The sequence below is a fragment of the Erpetoichthys calabaricus genome, chromosome 10 (assembly GCF_900747795.2).
Source record: "Erpetoichthys calabaricus chromosome 10, fErpCal1.3, whole genome shotgun sequence".
NCBI lineage: Eukaryota > Metazoa > Chordata > Cladistia > Polypteriformes > Polypteridae > Erpetoichthys > Erpetoichthys calabaricus.
The window spans coordinates 146501691-146519746 of record NC_041403.2 but is presented as its reverse complement, the minus strand read 5'-3'; the positions used below and the strand labels follow the sequence as shown (position 1 = coordinate 146519746).

Below are 18056 nucleotides of genomic sequence, written 5' to 3'. Positions count from 1 at the left end.
CCTTGAGACTGTGCTGGGAGACGCAGCAGACCTTCTGGGAATGGCACGTATTGATGTGCTGTCCTGGAGAAGTTGGACTACCTGTGCCAGCGCTGTAGGGTCCAGGTATGGCCTCATGCTACCAGTAGTGACACGGACCATAGCCAAATGCAAACCGAGTGAAAAAACAGATGAGGGAAAAATGTCGGCGGCCTCCACCTGTTAAACCATTCCTGTTTTGGGGGTCGTCTCATTGTTGCCCCTCTGTTGTTAATTTCATTAACACCAAAGCAGCTGAAACTGATGAACAACCCCCTCTGCTACTTAACTGACCAGAACAATAGCCCAGAAGTTTCATTGTTTTGATGCTATACTCGGATTAAAAAGTGATCCTTTTATTTTTTTAGCCGTTTATTTACAGGCCTGACTGATCCAGTCCCTCTGTTGGAAATGGGCTTGCATTGCTTGGCATAAAGGCAATTTCATAAACTACAACAAGCAATATTTTTGTAGATAACAATTATATTTAGAAAATTAGATAAAAAATGTTTATGAAAATACAGCTGAGGGATGCTATGAATATTTTAATAGTAAGTTAAACTACAAAGTTAATGTTCTAATTCACTTTTGCACAATAATTTGTGTCACTGCTGTTCCCCACTGGTCCATAATGCAGAAACAACCACAGTCTACAAGGTCTCAACTATAAAATGTGCTCCGCTTTTGCAAAGCTGAGTTGGCTTACAAGGCCGCAGAGTATGGCATGGGGGAATGCCGTAAATAACTGACCAATAAATGAAGATTAAATCCTATGCTATAAAAACAAGTTTAGACTTACCCACAGATCACAGAGCGACATCACAGTGTGTGACAATAAGTAAGATTAAATAAGTACACAAGATACAGACTTGAAATTCGCTCAAATCCTACATATTCCTTTATAATACCTACTGATAAGGTGGGTCTGTTGGCCCTCAGTTTTTCTTCTCTGTACTTAATCAAGAAGGTGCAAGATACTCTACACCGATACGCTGTCCACCTTGCCTGCCATGTGGCCCACAGTTGCAGCAACTTGGTGGTTCTAGACTGAATAGTTTCATTTTATCCAACAGAGGCTCACTGGGTAACCTGTAACCTGTAAGATCACTGAATTACCCGCTAATGACTCTTTATGTTCCTGGAACCAACCCAAAACTTTCCTTCCGCTTGCAGAATGGAGCAATAACCTGATGAAGAAGCCCATACTGTAGGGACAAGGGCACACACACTACTGCTGTGAAGCTGAATGGCCATGGTGTGCAAACATTCTGGGGAATTCAAAAGTTCCTGGATACGATCTTCCAGAACTCCCCCCCCCCCCAAAATTCTCTCCCTTAAATCACTCTAGAAAAACTGGAATTCTTCAAATAGGTGCCTCCATACCTCCAGTGTACTGTATTTGTGTTTGTTAGTCCCAAAAGCCCCACTTTCTGTTCTAACCAGCCACATTAGTGGGCATAAAAGACATATCTCTAGTATGCCATAGTCTGATGAGCTGTTCTGCTATGTCATCAAGCCATGGATCCTTCCATTTTCGTAACCCATTTATAAAAGGGTGGGGGTCACAGGGTACCTGCAATCATTGGGCGCAAAGTAGAACAATCTTTGGACTGGGCACCAGTTCACTGCAGGGAAAAATACACACACATTCATGGACCAATTTAACAAAGTTTACCTTGGATGGCTAAAAAAAAAAAACAAAAAAAAAATTATATTATATACACACATATATATAGTGCATCCGGAAAGTATTCACAGCGCATCAATTTTTCCACATTTTGTTATGTTACAGCCTTATTCCAAAAGGGATTAAATTCATTTTTTTCCTCAGAATTCTACACACAACACCCCATAATGACAACGTGAAAAAAGTTTACTTGAAGTTTTTGCAAATTTATTAAAAATAAAAAATCTGAGAAAGCACATGTACATAAGTATTCACAGCCTTTGCCATGAAGCTCGAAATTGAGCTCAGGTGCATCCTGTTTCCCCTGATCATCCTTGAGATGTTTCTGCAGCTTAATTGGAGTCCACCTGTGGTAAATTCAGTTGACTGGACATGATTTTGAAAGGCACACACCTGTCTATATAAGGTCCCACAGTTGACAGTTCATGTCAGAGCACAAACCAAGCATGAAGTCGAAGGAATTGTCTGTAGACCTCCGAGACAGGATTGTCTCGAGGCACAAATCTGGTGAAGGTTACAGAATAATTTCTGCTGCTTTGAAGGTCCCAATGAGCACAGTGGCCTCCATCATCCGTAAGTGGAAGAAGTTCGAAACCACCAGGACTCTTCCTAGAGCTGGCCAGCCATCTAAACTGAGCAATCGGGGGAGAAGGGCCTTAGTCAGGGAGGTGACCAAGAACCCGATGGTCACTCTGTCAGAGCTCCAGAGTTCCTCTGTGGAGAGAGGAAAACCTTCCAGAAGGACAACCATCTCTGCAGCAATCCACCAATCAGGTTTGTATGGTAGAATGGCCAGACGAAAGCCACTCCTTAGTAAAAGGCACACGGCAACCCGCCTGGAGTTTGCCAAAAGGCACCTGAAGGACTCTCAGACCATGAGAAAGAAAATTCTCTGGTCTGATGAGACAAAGATTGAACTCTTTGGTGTGAATGCCAGGTGTCACATTTGGAGGAAACCAGGCACCATCCCTACATTGAAGCATGGTGGTGGCAGCATCATGCTGTGGGGATGTTTTTCAGCAGCAGGAAGTGGGAGACTAGTCAGGATAAAGGGAAACATGACTGCAGCAATGTACAGAGACATCCTGGATGAAAACCTGCTCCAGAGCGCTCTTGACCTCAGACTGGGGCAACAGTTCATCTTTCAGCAGGACAACGACCCTAAGCACACAGCCAAGATATCAAAGGAGTGGCTTCAGGACAACTCTGTGAATGTCCTTGAGTGGCCCAGCCAGAGCCCAGACTTGAATCCGATTGAACATCTCTGGAGAGATCTTAAAATGGCTGTGCACCGACGCTTCCCATCCAACCTGATGGAGCTTGAGAGGTGCTGCAAAGAGGAATGGGCGAAACTGGCCAAGGATAGGTGTGCCAAGCTTGTGGCATCGTATTCAACAAGACTTGAGGCTGTAATTGCTGCCAAAGGTGCATCGACAAAGTATTGAGCAAAGGCTGTGAATACTTATGGACATGGGATTTCTCAGTTTTTTTTATTTTTAATAAATTTGCAAAAACTTCAAGTAAACTTTTTTCACGTTGTCATTATGGGGTGTTGTGTGTAGAATTCTGAGGAAAAAAATGAATTTAATCCCTTTTGGAATAAGGCTGTAACATAACAAAATGTGGAAAAAGTGATGCGCTGTGAATACTTTAGAGATGCACCGTGTATATCTATATTATATATGCGGCACTGTTGTGCAGTGGGTAGCGCTGCTGCATCGCAGTAAGGAGACCCGGGTTCGCTTCCCAGGTCCTCTCTGCATGAAGTTCGCATATTCTCCCCGTGTCTGCGTGGGTTTCCTCCCACAGTCTAAAGACATGCAGGTTAGGTGCATTGTGTGTGTACTTGGTGTATGGGTGTGCATGCACTGCGGTGGACTGGCACCCTGCCTGGGATTTGCTTCCTGCCTTGCGCCCTGTGTTGGCTGGGGTTGGCTGCATCAGACCCCCGTGACCCTGTAGTTAGGATATAGCGGGTTGGATAATGGATAGAGATTTTATTTATTTATAAGCAATCTTCCACCAGCACTCCCCAGTGTGGCGGAAGTGCCGGCTGCGTACCAGGAAGCACTCCGGGTGTCCCCGATCCTCTTCCCCCCAGCACATCTGGTCCCCGATCCTCTTCCCCCCAGCACATCTGGTCCCCGATCCTCTTCCCCCCCAGCCACCTGTGACAATATTATATATATATATATATATATATACACATATACACACACACACACAGGGCGAGTCAAAATTTGAATGGCGGAAACAATTTATTCACAAAACACACTTCATATATGCAAGATGATTTACAGGAATGTCTCAACCTGTTCGCCATCATGTTCAACACGTACCATATGTGGCACATAAATTGTCTACAAAAATTGTATACAAGTATACAGTGGTGTGAAAAACTATTTGCCCCCTTCCTGATTTCTTATTCTTTTGCATGTTTGTCACACAAAATGTTTCTGATCATCAAACACATTTAACCATTAGTCAAATATAATATAAGTAAACACAAAATGCAGTTTTTAAATGATGGTGTTTATTATTTAGGGAGAAAAAAAATCCAAACCTACATGGCCCTGTGTGAAAAAGTAATTGCCCCCTTGTTAAAAAATAACCTAACTGTGGTGTATCACACCTGAGTTCAATTTCCGTAGCCACCCCCAGGCCTGATTACTGCCACACCTGTTTCAATCAAGAAATCACTTAAATAGGAGCTGCCTGACACAGAGAAGTAGACCAAAAGCACCTCAAAAGCTAGACATCATGCCAAGATCCAAAGAAATTCAGGAACAAATGAGAACAGAAGTAATTGAGATCTATCAGTCTGGTAAAGGTTATAAAGCCATTTCTAAAGCTTTGGGACTCCAGCGAACCACAGTGAGAGCCATTATCCACAAATGGCAAAAACATGGAACAGTGGTGAACCTTCCCAGGAGTGGCCGGCCGACCAAAATTACCCCAAGAGCGCAGAGACGACTCATCCGAGAGGTCACAAAAGACCCCAGGACAACGTCTAAAGAACTGCAGGCCTCACTTGCCTCAATTAAGGTCAGTGTTCACGACTCCACCATAAGAAAGAGACTGGGCAAAAACGGCCTGCATGGCAGATTTCCAAGACGCAAACCACTGTTAAGCAAAAAGAACATTAGGGCTCGTCTCAATTTTGCTAAGAAACATCTCAATGATTGCCAAGACTTTTGGGAAAATACCTTGTGGACTGATGAGACAAAAGTTGAACTTTTTGGAAGGCAAATGTCCCGTTACATCTGGCGTAAAAGGAACACAGCATTTCAGAAAAAGAACATCATACCAACAGTAAAATATGGTGGTGGTAGTGTGATGGTCTGGGGTTGTTTTGCTGCTTCAGGACCTGGAAGGCTTGCTGTGATAGATGGAACCATGAATTCTACTGTCTACCAAAAAATCCTGAAGGAGAATGTCCGGCCATCTGTTCGTCAACTCAAGCTGAAGCGATCTTGGGTGCTGCAACAGGACAATGACCCAAAACACACCAGCAAATCCACCTCTGAATGGCTGAAGAAAAACAAAATGAAGACTTTGGAGTGGCCTAGTCAAAGTCCTGACCTGAATCCAATTGAGATGCTATGGCATGACCTTAAAAAGGCGGTTCATGCTAGAAAACCCTCAAATAAAGCTGAATTACAACAATTTTGCAAAGATGAGTGGGCCAAAATTCCTCCAGAGCGCTGTAAAAGACTCATTGCAAGTTATCGCAAACGCTTGATTGCAGTTATTGCTGCTAAGGGTGGCCCAACCAGTTATTAGGTTCAGGGGGCAATTACTTTTTCACACAGGGCCATGTAGGTTTGGATTTTTTTTTCTCCCTAAATAATAAAAACCACCATTTACAAACTGCATTTTGTGTTTACTTGTGTTATATTTGACTAATGGTTAAATGTGTTTGATGATCAGAAACATTTTGTGTGACAAACATGCAAAAGAATAAGAAATCAGGAAGGGGGCAAATAGTTTTTCACACCACTGTATACATAGCAGTACCATTAGTGTTAACATAATTTTGGCTCACCCTGTGTGTATATATATATATATATATATATGTTTTTTTTTTAATTAAAATTTTTTATTAGTGAAATAAAAGCCGTCAACAATTCCAACAGGCAACAGAAAATACCATATAATATGGCAACAATCGCCAACCCCATGGTTCCCACCTACGATCCCACCCCAGAGTTCTCCTCATGTGGACAGAGACAGCACTGGAGTGGAAAACAAAGAAGGGGAGAGGGAAAAAAAGATTGGACATTGAGTTATATATGCTTCTCTCTATATGGTGTCACAGACGGCCGGGGTCCTTGTCTGGCTGGGGCGCCTCTTCATGGAGAGGATGGGGGAGCAAGCGTGGGCAGAACAGTACCTTCCCCGGGACGTTAGATAGCAGCCCCCATGGTTTGCAGTGGTGCCTCGGATTCCCGCAGGGCTTCATGGGAGTTGGAGTTATCTACAGCCCTGTTGGGATCTGGGGGTGCCACCAGGGGGTGCTGCAACAGCTGCTGAGCCCTCTTGGGTGGGATTTCCACCACACCCAGGAGTAGGTCAACGAGCACCTGGAGCACTTCTGGGGGCATTATAAAAGGAGCCAGCAGTCACCACTCCAGGAGCCAGAGTTGGGAGGAGGAGGAGGAGGATGAAGAAGAGGCTTGCTGAGGAGGAATGGAGGAGAAAAGGAAAAGACTGAGAGATAAAGAGAAAATAAGAAAGAAAAGATAACGAGTAAAGAAGGTGTGCGTTTGGGCTGTTGGGGACAATGTAAAATTAAATTCAGGTGTGCTTTTTGGACTTGTGCCTCTAGCGTCTGTTTGTGTCGGGTTAGCACGTTATAGTGCTGTATATCGTCCACAATGGGTATAGGTAAACTGAACTAGAACTGTCAGTCATAAACACAGGAGTATTACATTACATTACACCCACATAAAAACTATATACAACTATTTTTGATTTTGGTACATTTCCAAAATGCCCACAAAAGGGTAAAGCTTTAAGACCCTAAGCAGTGGTATAGTAAAGTTCTGTTCCACTTAAACCTTCACTCATATCTACACTCTGGCCTACTTACTTTATAAATACTGAGGTTTGCAATATGCAGACTGAGAAGTCAACTGATGTGATGGAGTCTCATCGGCCTATTGTGACCATTCAGTACTTTTACAAGCCGCCTTAACATTCACTTAAAATTTGACATATCCTCTTTTTTAATTGAGACTTTTTGTGGAGCACTGTCAGAGCTTTCATCTTCTATCTATTTTGCAGACATCATCTTTTTATGAAGGAGGTCTTATCCAGCTTGCTGGTCCACTTCATTTTTTTCCACTGCCACAAACTGCAGCAGTTATTGCGGCTACCCAAAAATATAACAGACGTGCAGCAGACCCTGAATAAACGTTTGTCTATCACGGTTCTGTGGCCTCTTCCCTGTTTTATGTGACTGCTGTACAGTTTGAAAATCATTACGTCAAGACAATAAAGGAGCTGAAATTCTCGAGGTGAATTTACTAATGAATAAGTGGAACAAGTGAGAAGGGTTCTGCCCCACATGAGGTGTCCTTAAACATTTGAAAGGAGGATGAAAGGGATTGGGGGCAAGGGAACAAAACATGAATATATTTTTATAAAATAACTAGAGGAGTTAAAGTTCACTCAATTCAGTCCAGAACTCTTTGTTTCTAACAGAACATAAGTATTTAATTGAAAAAGAAGCATCTTATTATTCATTTCTCTCCATATTCAGAGCAGTGCCACACAGAGCTTCAGGTGATTTCAACAACATCTGGCATAAGGCAGCAACCAACACTAGACAGGAGACCTGCCCTTGAAAACTAAAACCCCAACCCAATCCACGCCCAAACCCACTGTTATCTCACAACAAACTCACAATTTGCCTTGCTTGTCTGTTTATTCATAACTGTAATAAAAATATACATTCTGAAAAATTAAACTTACAGTGCAGCTTTCTTGGGTCAGTAGTTATGCACACAGCTTGAACAGAGGCTCAAATGTTAAAAACAAATTGCAGTTAAAATACACAAATATAAAACATTCATTAGACTTGTTGAAAGTACATACCCGGACTGGACTAACGCGGCCTGCTCCTCCATTAGAATTCTTACGCAGTACGGCAGCAGCAGATACATCAGGAGGCATGGAGCTGTCCACGGTGTGTCTCACCTTTCTAGCAAGCAACCTCTAATTGCAACTGAAGACTTTCAAAGCTCCCAAGCCATGTTAACATGTGCCTTAAGTTCATAATCCAAAACTATTTAAAGGTTGTAGCCCCTCACACAATGACATATTACAGACACTCAAAGGTTCATTTTCCAGGATTAATGCATGACAAGTTTTTACTTACAATCTATTTTGATTTAACTTTCAAGAATTAGAAGGAAAAATAACCTTTGGAGCACTGCTATGAGATTACAGAAAACAAGTCAAACTCTGCTATCAGGAATGATTTAAGGCATGTTGTATTGGACGCTTTCAACATTAAAAATGTATGCACCCAACCATTTTATCTAAAACAGGAATATTGAATGGATACGCCAGTAATTTAAGAAGATGACAGGAGAGCTAAGCATTGATCCGTGCACTGCCTGATTGTTCTTTTAACCTTCAACATGATCAAACCAAAGGGAACTTCCTAAAACAGCTTGAGTGTACTGTACAGGGGGAGGAGATGGGAAGACAGCGCATATTCAATTTAAAATGGATTTCTTTCGAGGTTTCACAATTGCCAACATCTTAAATCTTTCTCCTGTCTGACCCAACATCTACACTTAGGTCTATAAATATTTGGACAGAGATAACTTTTTTCTAATTTTGGTTCTGTACTTTACCACAATGAATTTTAAATGAAACAACTCCGATGCAGTTGAAGTGCAGACTTTCAGCTTTAATTCTGTGGGGTGAACAAAACGATTGCATAAAAATGTGAGGCAACTAAAGCATTTTTTGAACACAATCCCTTCATTTCAGGGGCTCAAAAGTAATTGGACAATTGACTCAAAGGCTATTTCATGAGCAGGTGTGGGAAAGTCCGTCATTATGTCATTATCAATTAAGCAGATAAAAGGCCTGGAGTTGATCTGAGGTGTGGTGCTTGCATGTGGAAGATTTTGCTTTGAACAGACAACATGCGGTCAAAGGAGCTCTCCATGCAGGTGAAAGAAGCCATCCTTAAGCTGCGAAAACAGAAAAAACCCATTTGAGAAATTGCTACAATATTACGAGTGGCAAAATCTACAGTTTGGTACATCCTGAGAAAGAAAGCAAGCACTGGTGAACTCAGCAACACAAAAAGACCTGGACGTCCATGGAAGACAACAGTGGTGGATGATCACAGAATCATTCCCATGGTGAAGAGAAACCCCTTCACAACAGCCAACCAAGTGAACAACACTCTCCAGGGGGTAGGTGTATCGATATCCAAGTCTACCATAAAGAGAAGACTGCATGACAGTAAATACAGAGGGTGAACTGCAAGGTGCAAGCCACTCATAAGCCTCAAGAACAGAAAGGCTAGATTGGACTTTGCTAAAGAACATCTGAAAAAGCCAGCACAGTTCTGGAAAAACATTCTTTGGACAGATGAAACCAAGATCAACCTCTACCAGAATGATGGCAAGAAAAAAGTATGGAGAAGGCGTGGAACAGCTCATTATCCAAAGCATACCACATCATCTGTAAAACACGGTGGAGGCAGTGTGATGGCTTGGACGTGCATGGCTGCCAGTGGCACTGGGACACTAGTATTTATTGATGATGTGACACAGGACAGAAGCAGCCGAATGAATTCTGAGGTGTTCAGAGACATACTGTCTGCTCAAATCCAGCTAAATACAGCAGTCAAATTGATTGTCCATCTGTATCATGAAACGCCACCCAATGACCCAAAACATACAGCCAAAGCAACCAAGGAGTTTATTAAAGCAAAGAAGTGGAAAATTCTTGAATGGCTAAGTCAGTCACCCAATTGAGCAGGCACTTCACTTGTTGAAGACTAAATTTCAGACGGAAAGGCCCACAAACAAACAGCAACTGAAAGCCGCTGCAGTAAAGGCCTGGCAGAGCATTAAAAAGGAGGAAACCCAGCATCTGATGATGTCCAGGAGTTCAAGACTTCAGGCTGTCATTGTCAGCAAAGGGTTTTCAACCAAGTATTAGAAATGAACATTTTATTTCCAGTTATTTAATTTGTCCAATTACTTCTGAGCCCCTGAAATGAAGGGATTGTGTTCAAAAAATGCTTTAGTTGCCTCACATTTTTATGCAATTGTTTTGTTCACCCCACTGAATTAAAGCTGAAAGTCTGCACTTCAACTGCATCGGAGTTGTTTCATTTGAAATTCATTGTGGTAATGTACAGAACCAAAATTAGAAAAAAGTTGTCTCTGCCCAAATATTTATGGACCTAACTGTATGCAGGTTGACTTTTTAATGGCATCTCAACCCTGAAGTCTAGAACTTAGTTACTCTAACTGCGTCACTTTAAATGAATGAAACCCCGTTGCACTAAAACAATTCTAATTTTTAAAAATTTGCACAGAAGTCACTTGAGGTTATAAACATTGTAAATACAGTATCCAGTTTTTCCAAAAGTTTGCCATTACATCCCTCCTTGCATTTCCTGAACTGGCATATTCCAATCTAATACATTATAATAAAATTTTGATTTGCCAGTTAGCCTGGCCCGTCTTTGGGATATGGGAAGAAATCAGAGTACCTGGAAAGACATGGGAAGAACGTGCAGACGTTACATAGACCAGGACTAACTGACCAGCGTTTGAAACCACAACTGTGAGTGCGTGGCCTTGGGGTTTATCATCACTTTTTTGTTGAATACAATTTTATTTTATTCAGTACATTGTAATATATAGGTACTATTCATTATACTTTACAAGAACTAATTGATCCTTAATAAATTCTGCAATTGAAAGCATTTCTTACATGAAGGACTCTTAAGATTTTGTTGCTTTATAAATAACTGTATTGTTATCCATAAGCAGAGTTTTAAGTTGCAGATGACGCACTTTTTTATATTATATATAGTGCATTTTGTTTGTTTTTGTTATGAGGACTCACCCTGGATATACAGAGTCTGTGCACCTTGTTTACTGCTGAACATTACAAGAGGTACACTGCCTGACACACTAACAATCAACACAAATATCTAACTTTTACAAAGGTGAATGCAGAACAAAATGAGTTCAAAACTTCTTACAGACTCAGATATAAATTAAATTTTTTATACTGAGGCAAATAATAAATTTTGGTGTATATTAAAGAAGTTTTTTCCCCTCAATAAAAAAGTTGTAGCAAAAGTATGGACACAATAAGACAAACATATACAGCACAATGGGAACTGGACTGTGGAAAGAGAAAGCAGGATCATGATGTAGATGTAGACGATAAAGACATCTTCTACATGTCAGCTGTCTTAGAGTAAGAAAGTGCAACTGAAGAAAGGCGGAGTCCATGATGGTAAGGAGTAAGTAATTTACAGTTGTAAACTAAAACTTAACAATGTTTAACTGTGCATCATAACACAGGAGACAAAAACACATTCTATGACACTTGGAGAAAGAAAATATTTTGGTCAGTTTCTGGCTGAATGTCTCCAATTACAAAGAATCAAATCACACTTGACATGAGCAAGCCAGCAAATGAGAAACAGTAAACAAGAAAGTGGCTTTCTTAAACTTTACTATGGTCTGATCTTTGAAAACAGTACTTTTAAATTAACATCTGTAACAGAAATCAAATGGTATAAATGAACAAAAGAAATAAATTCTGTTTTAAAAGCAGATATTTTAACAGTGGAGAAAAACTAGGTTGTCTGAGTAGGCTACGGGGTAGAACAGGATTTAGTACTTCACTTTTCTCTATTCTGGATGCTGCCTTTTTAAAGTCTGTTTCTGTGGTTCTTATTATGAACACGAGTGAATGGTCTGAGGTTCACCAAAAATTAAAAGAGAGGAAATCAGTAGTTACACTCGAAGGAAAACAAATACAATTATAATCTGATTGGAATTTACTTGTAACAATTCCCACAATAATAGGATAGAAATCTGAAATCATCTGAAATAAAGGGTCATACTATATAATTATTATTTTTTTTTTATTTTTGTCTGTTTCTGCCTTTTCCAATAAATATGCAAGTAAGCACCAAATATTGTGTCATCTAAATAACCGCACTTTATGATACTGCATGCTGAAATTTCTAGAATCCTGGCAACTAAGCTGTTACGCTAATATAAATTAGCTTGAAGATAACTACAACATTTCCATAAAATAATTATTACATTGAAAACCCTATCTTACAAATGTAGTTAAAGTAAAAAGGGATTTAACTTGAAAATCAATCAACTGTTATAACAGAATGCTGAAATGCTTCACCACAGACAGGTTTATCAGTCTGGTTGGGCAGAGTGATTAAGGAGTACAAATTAAGTTTTTTGGATAGACTGTTGGGAAAATTCCTACTGACAATGGAAACAGCAATTGAAGAAGAAGTGAACTCCTAGATCGAGAGTTTTACTACATACAGACACCATCCCAGTAACTAAGTTAATGACAGAGCCGGAAATTCTACCAGTGATTTCTATAATAAAACCAACAACCTCCAATCCCAACTAGATTGTTCAAAAACTGTTTTTGGCATACAGTATAACATCCATCTTTATTTTCTATTTCCATTAATATTCCATTAAATGCAATTCTTCAAAAAGGCCACATTAGCTATTTGTTACAGAAATCAGAGCTGCATGTTAAGAAGAATAGATTGATTTCAATCACTGCCCTGTCTAGATCTACAAAAATGCTGTAGTCGGACAAGTCCAGTCTAACCATAAAGACCACAAGCTCTAACACTAGCCTGTCATTCAAGCCAGACACAGCATAACACCACATTTAACTTGTGTTATTAATCATGTTGCAATATTTGAAACAGGAAGCCCTTAAGCTGGGTACATGTTTAGGTTAAAATTATAAACGGCAGAGTGAAGGCTCCGAGGCTAGAGATCTGCACTGGCAATCGGAAGGTTGCCGGTTCGAATCCCGTAAATGCCAACAGGGACTCTGCTCTGTTGGGCCCTTCAGCAAGGCCCTTAACCTGCAATTGCTGAGTGCTTTGGGTAGTGAGAAAAGCGCTATATAAATGCAAAGAATTATTATTATTAGGCATTGTTCTTAAGAGGCTTACCTCAATATAATCAAATTATTTTGACAATGGGCAAAAATCCCACAAACAACACTCCAATATTCCAGTCTATAACAGTGTCCCCCAAGGTTTTTTCTTACATCAGTTTCTCTTTTTCCATTTGGAAATGTCAACTGAAAGCATAAAATCATTTACATTTTGATGACTCTTCTTGGGCTGTAAGTGATTTCTCCAGTGTATATTAAATGAACTGTCTGAATTAGGCAGAAACAGTGGATAAGTGATAAGATGGTATTTGAGGACTCTTATAAGTCAAAGGAAATACTACAAAAAGCCAAACAACACTAACAACTCTAAAGGCTTGAACTTTAATCTGCCTGAATCCACACAGACTCCAGGTGTTACATCACTGTCAATGATAACCTTTAACAAACATATATCCAACCAAAAATCTGTTTTCACTAACATAAAAATACAAAACAATTATGACAACCTCTCAAATACATTGGATACAGAAAAGCTAGTTCATTCATTCATAGCGGGCACAACTGACTTTACTGGGAGGCTGTTATAATTGTCCGACTACACAATACTGAATTCAACAAGAGTGAATGAAGCCACCAATCATTAGTTAGAAGTAAAAAGTGTGTCCACACAACTCCACTATGCATGTCTCTACAGTCATTTCAAGTTATGTTTCAGGAAAGCTTTGCACCTCTTTACATTAAGGAACTGAGATTCCACATTCTAATAAGAAAATGTAAGGTCTCTTCAAATTCCAGGTATTGATTTAAAGGCCCAAAGCTGCCTCATTCAAATCAAGGTTGAAACTCAAGCTGTTTTAGTATATCATAACCATATTATACCAGCTGATTACATTATTATCTGCGTCTTGACTATAACTGTGCAATTAATTATCTTGACTGTCTACCACACAGACCTTTCCCATTTTCCTTTTCTTTGAAGAGGCCTATGATCGCACTCAGTGCTACATTTACTTTGATCAACTTTTCCCTAATAGCCATGGAAATAGTTCCAGAGTAAATTGAAGCAATGGTGTCTCTTGTGTTGATCCTGCTTCAGGCAGCTATAATCTCACTAAGAATCATATTCAACACATAGCATTGCAGTTTGTGAATAAAGCCCTTGGTTAGGTTGGGTATTTAGCAGAGCTGAGTCAGTTAGATTTTGTTTTTATCCCAAGGGTGTGCAGATCCGAGTGACATTTTGTCTGAAATCTGTATAAACTGAAGTTTTGTTTTCAAGTCCTCCGATGTCAACAGTCCTTACTTTTCTTTTACTTTATATTACATTAATGTTTATCTGAATTGCCGTCAATGATCCTGTACTAAATAAAAATACGCATACTTAAAGGATCTAAAAAAGAAGTTCCCTTCTCACAAATAAAAATTGATAATAAAATATCGGAGGCAAAGATACTTGACTTACTCCTTTGCTGATGATTCAATTATTGTTAAAAAATGGAAAAAAACTCTGCTAAGACTGAAGCATTTCAGAAAGGCACAATTACAAGTATTTTCTATTATTTATCCTCCCCAAAAACGTAAGAATTATTCTGTGGAGCTGCAATAAAACTAAAGAACTAATGTATTTGGTAGTTGCACTCAACTCAACCTGTATAGGTAACTCCAAGTCCGAAAACCAGGCACATCATGCTACTTGTACTGGTGACAACGGTTCGCTTTGTTTGGCTTACAAGACACAAATGACTTTAAAAGCAAACTCATTTTCAGTCAATTACACAACAGTAGTTTTATATAGCACACTTCTGCTTAATTAGTCCACAGTGTTGAATGTATTGCAATCCATCCATCCATTATCCAACCCGCTATATCCTAACTACACGGTCACGGGGGTCTGCTGGAGCCAATCCCAGCCAACACAGGGCGCAAGGCAGGAAACAAACCCCGGGCAGGGCGCCAGATTGTATTGTATTACAATCTGTACATTTAAAAATACGAAAACATGCAAAGTCCATTGAAAAGTGTCACAGTTATTAAAAAGCAACATGAACCATCTCATCTGCAGCTGATGAGCATGCTATACTAAAGTAAATGGTCTTCAAGCGTCTATTAAATGATATGATAGATGGGTAGTTACAATACTGACAGATCTATCCAGAATGTGTGGTCTCTGAAATATAAAGCCATCACTAACAGTAGTTCTATTTACCATAAGAATTTTAAGAATCTCTTAATTGCATTGTACAAACTTGAGTATTGAAATATTAGGTTCTGAAGGGTAAACAGGAGCAAAGACATTCAAAAACATCATACAAGAAAGTAAGATTTTAAACTTGGCTCCAACTGGAGTTATGCATGATATTACTTTTTAGTTACAGATGTGAATTTTGCTGCTGTGTTTTAATTTACAGCAGTAGTGAATGATTTGAACAGCCTGATAGCAAGGCACTAGAAGAGCTTTTGTGCTTGAGGTAAATGAATGAACCATGTTTCCTATATCCTTTGTATTTAGATACCATCTTAAATTTGAAATATGATGACTAAATGATGGATGAGTACCATATAATCCATGCTTTTAGATATGTATCACACCAACAAAAACACAACACTCTGTACTGAATAATAAATGCAGAATGGAAAAAGAAACATAAGACACATGTATATATGTGTAGAACATAAATTAAACATTGCACTATAGACCATAAACTCAAGTTTGCTTACTGATGGAGTATGGAAAGTCTTCAGATATACAGTAAGTATAAATATTTTTTTCTCTTCAGTTGTGTAATATCCAAATTAATGAAGCTGCATTGATCCACAAAGAGCAATATTCAAGAATTATGGGTGAAATTATAATTCACCTTTGGTCCTGGGCTGAAGACTAACCAGGAATTCTGTATTAAAAAAATTCCAAAACAAAAAAACAATGCACATTTCTATAATGTTACAAGAAAAAGTTGCATTGGCCAGAAGAAGAAGGAGATTTAAAAAATAAATTTTTGCTTACTAGATTAATACTATTTCAATTTAAAAAGCTAATCTTCAAAGTACCAGTAGACAGCTTAGAAAAAAAAAATTGCCTACCCAAACACGTCTCCCCCATCTTCCCCCACCAAATAAATGAGAAAAACCACAAATTGATATTTTAAATAAAACTGCTAATGTAACAGGTAGTTCACAGATCGCAGATCTGTCTGTCTCCTGATGTGGCCGTATAGGCTCCCGGTTTAAAGCCACCTTCTCAATAGAGGCCACGAACAATGAAAAATTGTACCAAATGGCAAATGTATTATTAAAACAACATATTTTAAATAAATACAAGTCTGAACTTGGTGGCATATCAAAAATATATACAGCTCTTTTCAAAAAAATAAAAAATTAAAAGCATTTGCTCATTCCAGTGTACTGAATAATGAACGAGGCCTATCCTCGTGCTTTTTACTGAACGCTCCGATTTAGAGGTATTATAATAGCTGCCGTTATGAAACCATTTATAAAAAGCTCCAGTGAGCAAAAAATGAGGCATACGGCAACTAAAAATTGTTAAAAAAAAAATGGATGAATCTGAAGTAGAAGGCAATCAAAAAAAAATTCTAGTTCACATTCACGTTTTCTCTCATCATCGAAATTTTAGCCCTTGAAATGTTTCAATCAAGATGTGAGAGAAAAAAAAATGTGAACACTGAGTTCTTGTGCTGTAAAGACTGTAATCGCTAGTCCTTTTGTGTCCTCGTTTTATTTTTAAAACAAAAAGTAACCAACCCCTAGAACAACAATTACAGGGTGCCTTCACTTTAGTTAGAAGTTGTGCTGGCGGCGTTTCTTAGCCTCAATGGCATCCAGAATAGGCTGTCGCTTGGCCTGGTAACGTAGGCGTATCTCTTCTATTTCTTGCTCCATCTTTGGATCAAGGGTGGCCAGCTTCTTCTGTAGCTCTTCAACACTCCAGCTCTTCATCTATAATAAAAACGCAAAGAAATTCAAAACATTTTGTATCTTTTTAAATAACCTAAACGAATCCAAAGATTTGAAGATAATTCACTTCCTCAATATTCTGATGCTGTGCTGCTTTATGGTATTCTTCCCTTAACTGGTAATTTATATTACAATATATTCAAATGCATCATAAATCCTACAGTACATAAAACAATACATTTAGATGCACTTACCACTTTTTCCAGTAAAGTGCTGGATCAATACTAAAATTTTGGCTTTGGTACTGATACCAGCTTTGGCACCTCAGACCCGATACCAAAATGATATTGAAGCAAATAATAGATAACTTGGAATTTTTCAAAAAATAAAATGCAAAATGAACTGATCATTAATGGTCAGCATAGTGGACAAAGGTGCAAATGAAAATAAATTCTAATTGTAATGCCATTAGAAAACAGTGGTTTAAATAACCTGAACATTAAGAAAGAGCACAGAATATTACACATGGTAAAAAGAACGATTTAATCTCTAACTTATACATGTGTAACTGAGCTTCTGTGGGTTTGCTTAGACCAGGGGCAGCGTACTCCAGACTGGAGTGCCACAGTGGCTACAGGTTTTCATTCTAACCCTTTTCCTAATCAGTGACCTAATTAACTTTTGTGCTAATTAACTTTTTCCCCATCACTTCAATAGCCCTGTTAGAAGAGTTCAGCCCTCTCAATTGATTCCTTTCTTCATTAAATGACAGCCAAGCAGAAATGAGATGTGAAACGATGATGACCAGCTAAACTGGGGCTTCAAACTCCAACCAATTTCACTCCAATCACTTTCTTAATGAGAAGCCAATTCTTGCTGTTAATTAAACCCGTTATTATTTAATTCCATGGCTTGTTGCTGCTCTCATTCTGCCACAGCACACATTTCGAAAACGGTTGTTTTTCTGTTCTTTCTAAGAGCACCGTCAAAATGTTGTGGTGACCCGAGAGATCAACCTTATCAAGACCATCACCTCTCCTTAATTTCAGATATTGTGCAATGGGCACAGGAGAGCTGGTCATGTGGTGGCTTGTTTTGTGTCTCATTATTGTTTGGCTGCTAATTAAAGAAAAAGAAACAACTATGGGGCCTGAGTCAAGTTAATTAAAAGAAGTAATCAGCAGCAAAAACTGGTCACTAATTAAGATGGTAAGAATGAAAACCTGCGGCACTCGAGGCCTGGAGTTTGCCACCCCTGGCTTAG

The 18056-nt window shown here is 39.2% G+C and overlaps 1 protein-coding gene across 1 annotated transcript in view; it reads right to left on the bottom strand.

The window, feature by feature from the left end:
• Nucleotides 1-7615: 7615 nt before the first annotated feature.
• The window catches only part of LOC114659507 (serine/threonine-protein kinase 4-like), a 99449-nt gene continuing 89008 nt past the window's right edge, over nucleotides 7616-18056 (bottom strand). The window contains exon 11 of the mRNA XM_028812037.2: nucleotides 7616-16834. Coding sequence (XP_028667870.1) covers nucleotides 16676-16834 — 159 coding nt within the window. The 3' untranslated portion in view covers nucleotides 7616-16675. The remainder of the gene's footprint in view (nucleotides 16835-18056) is intronic.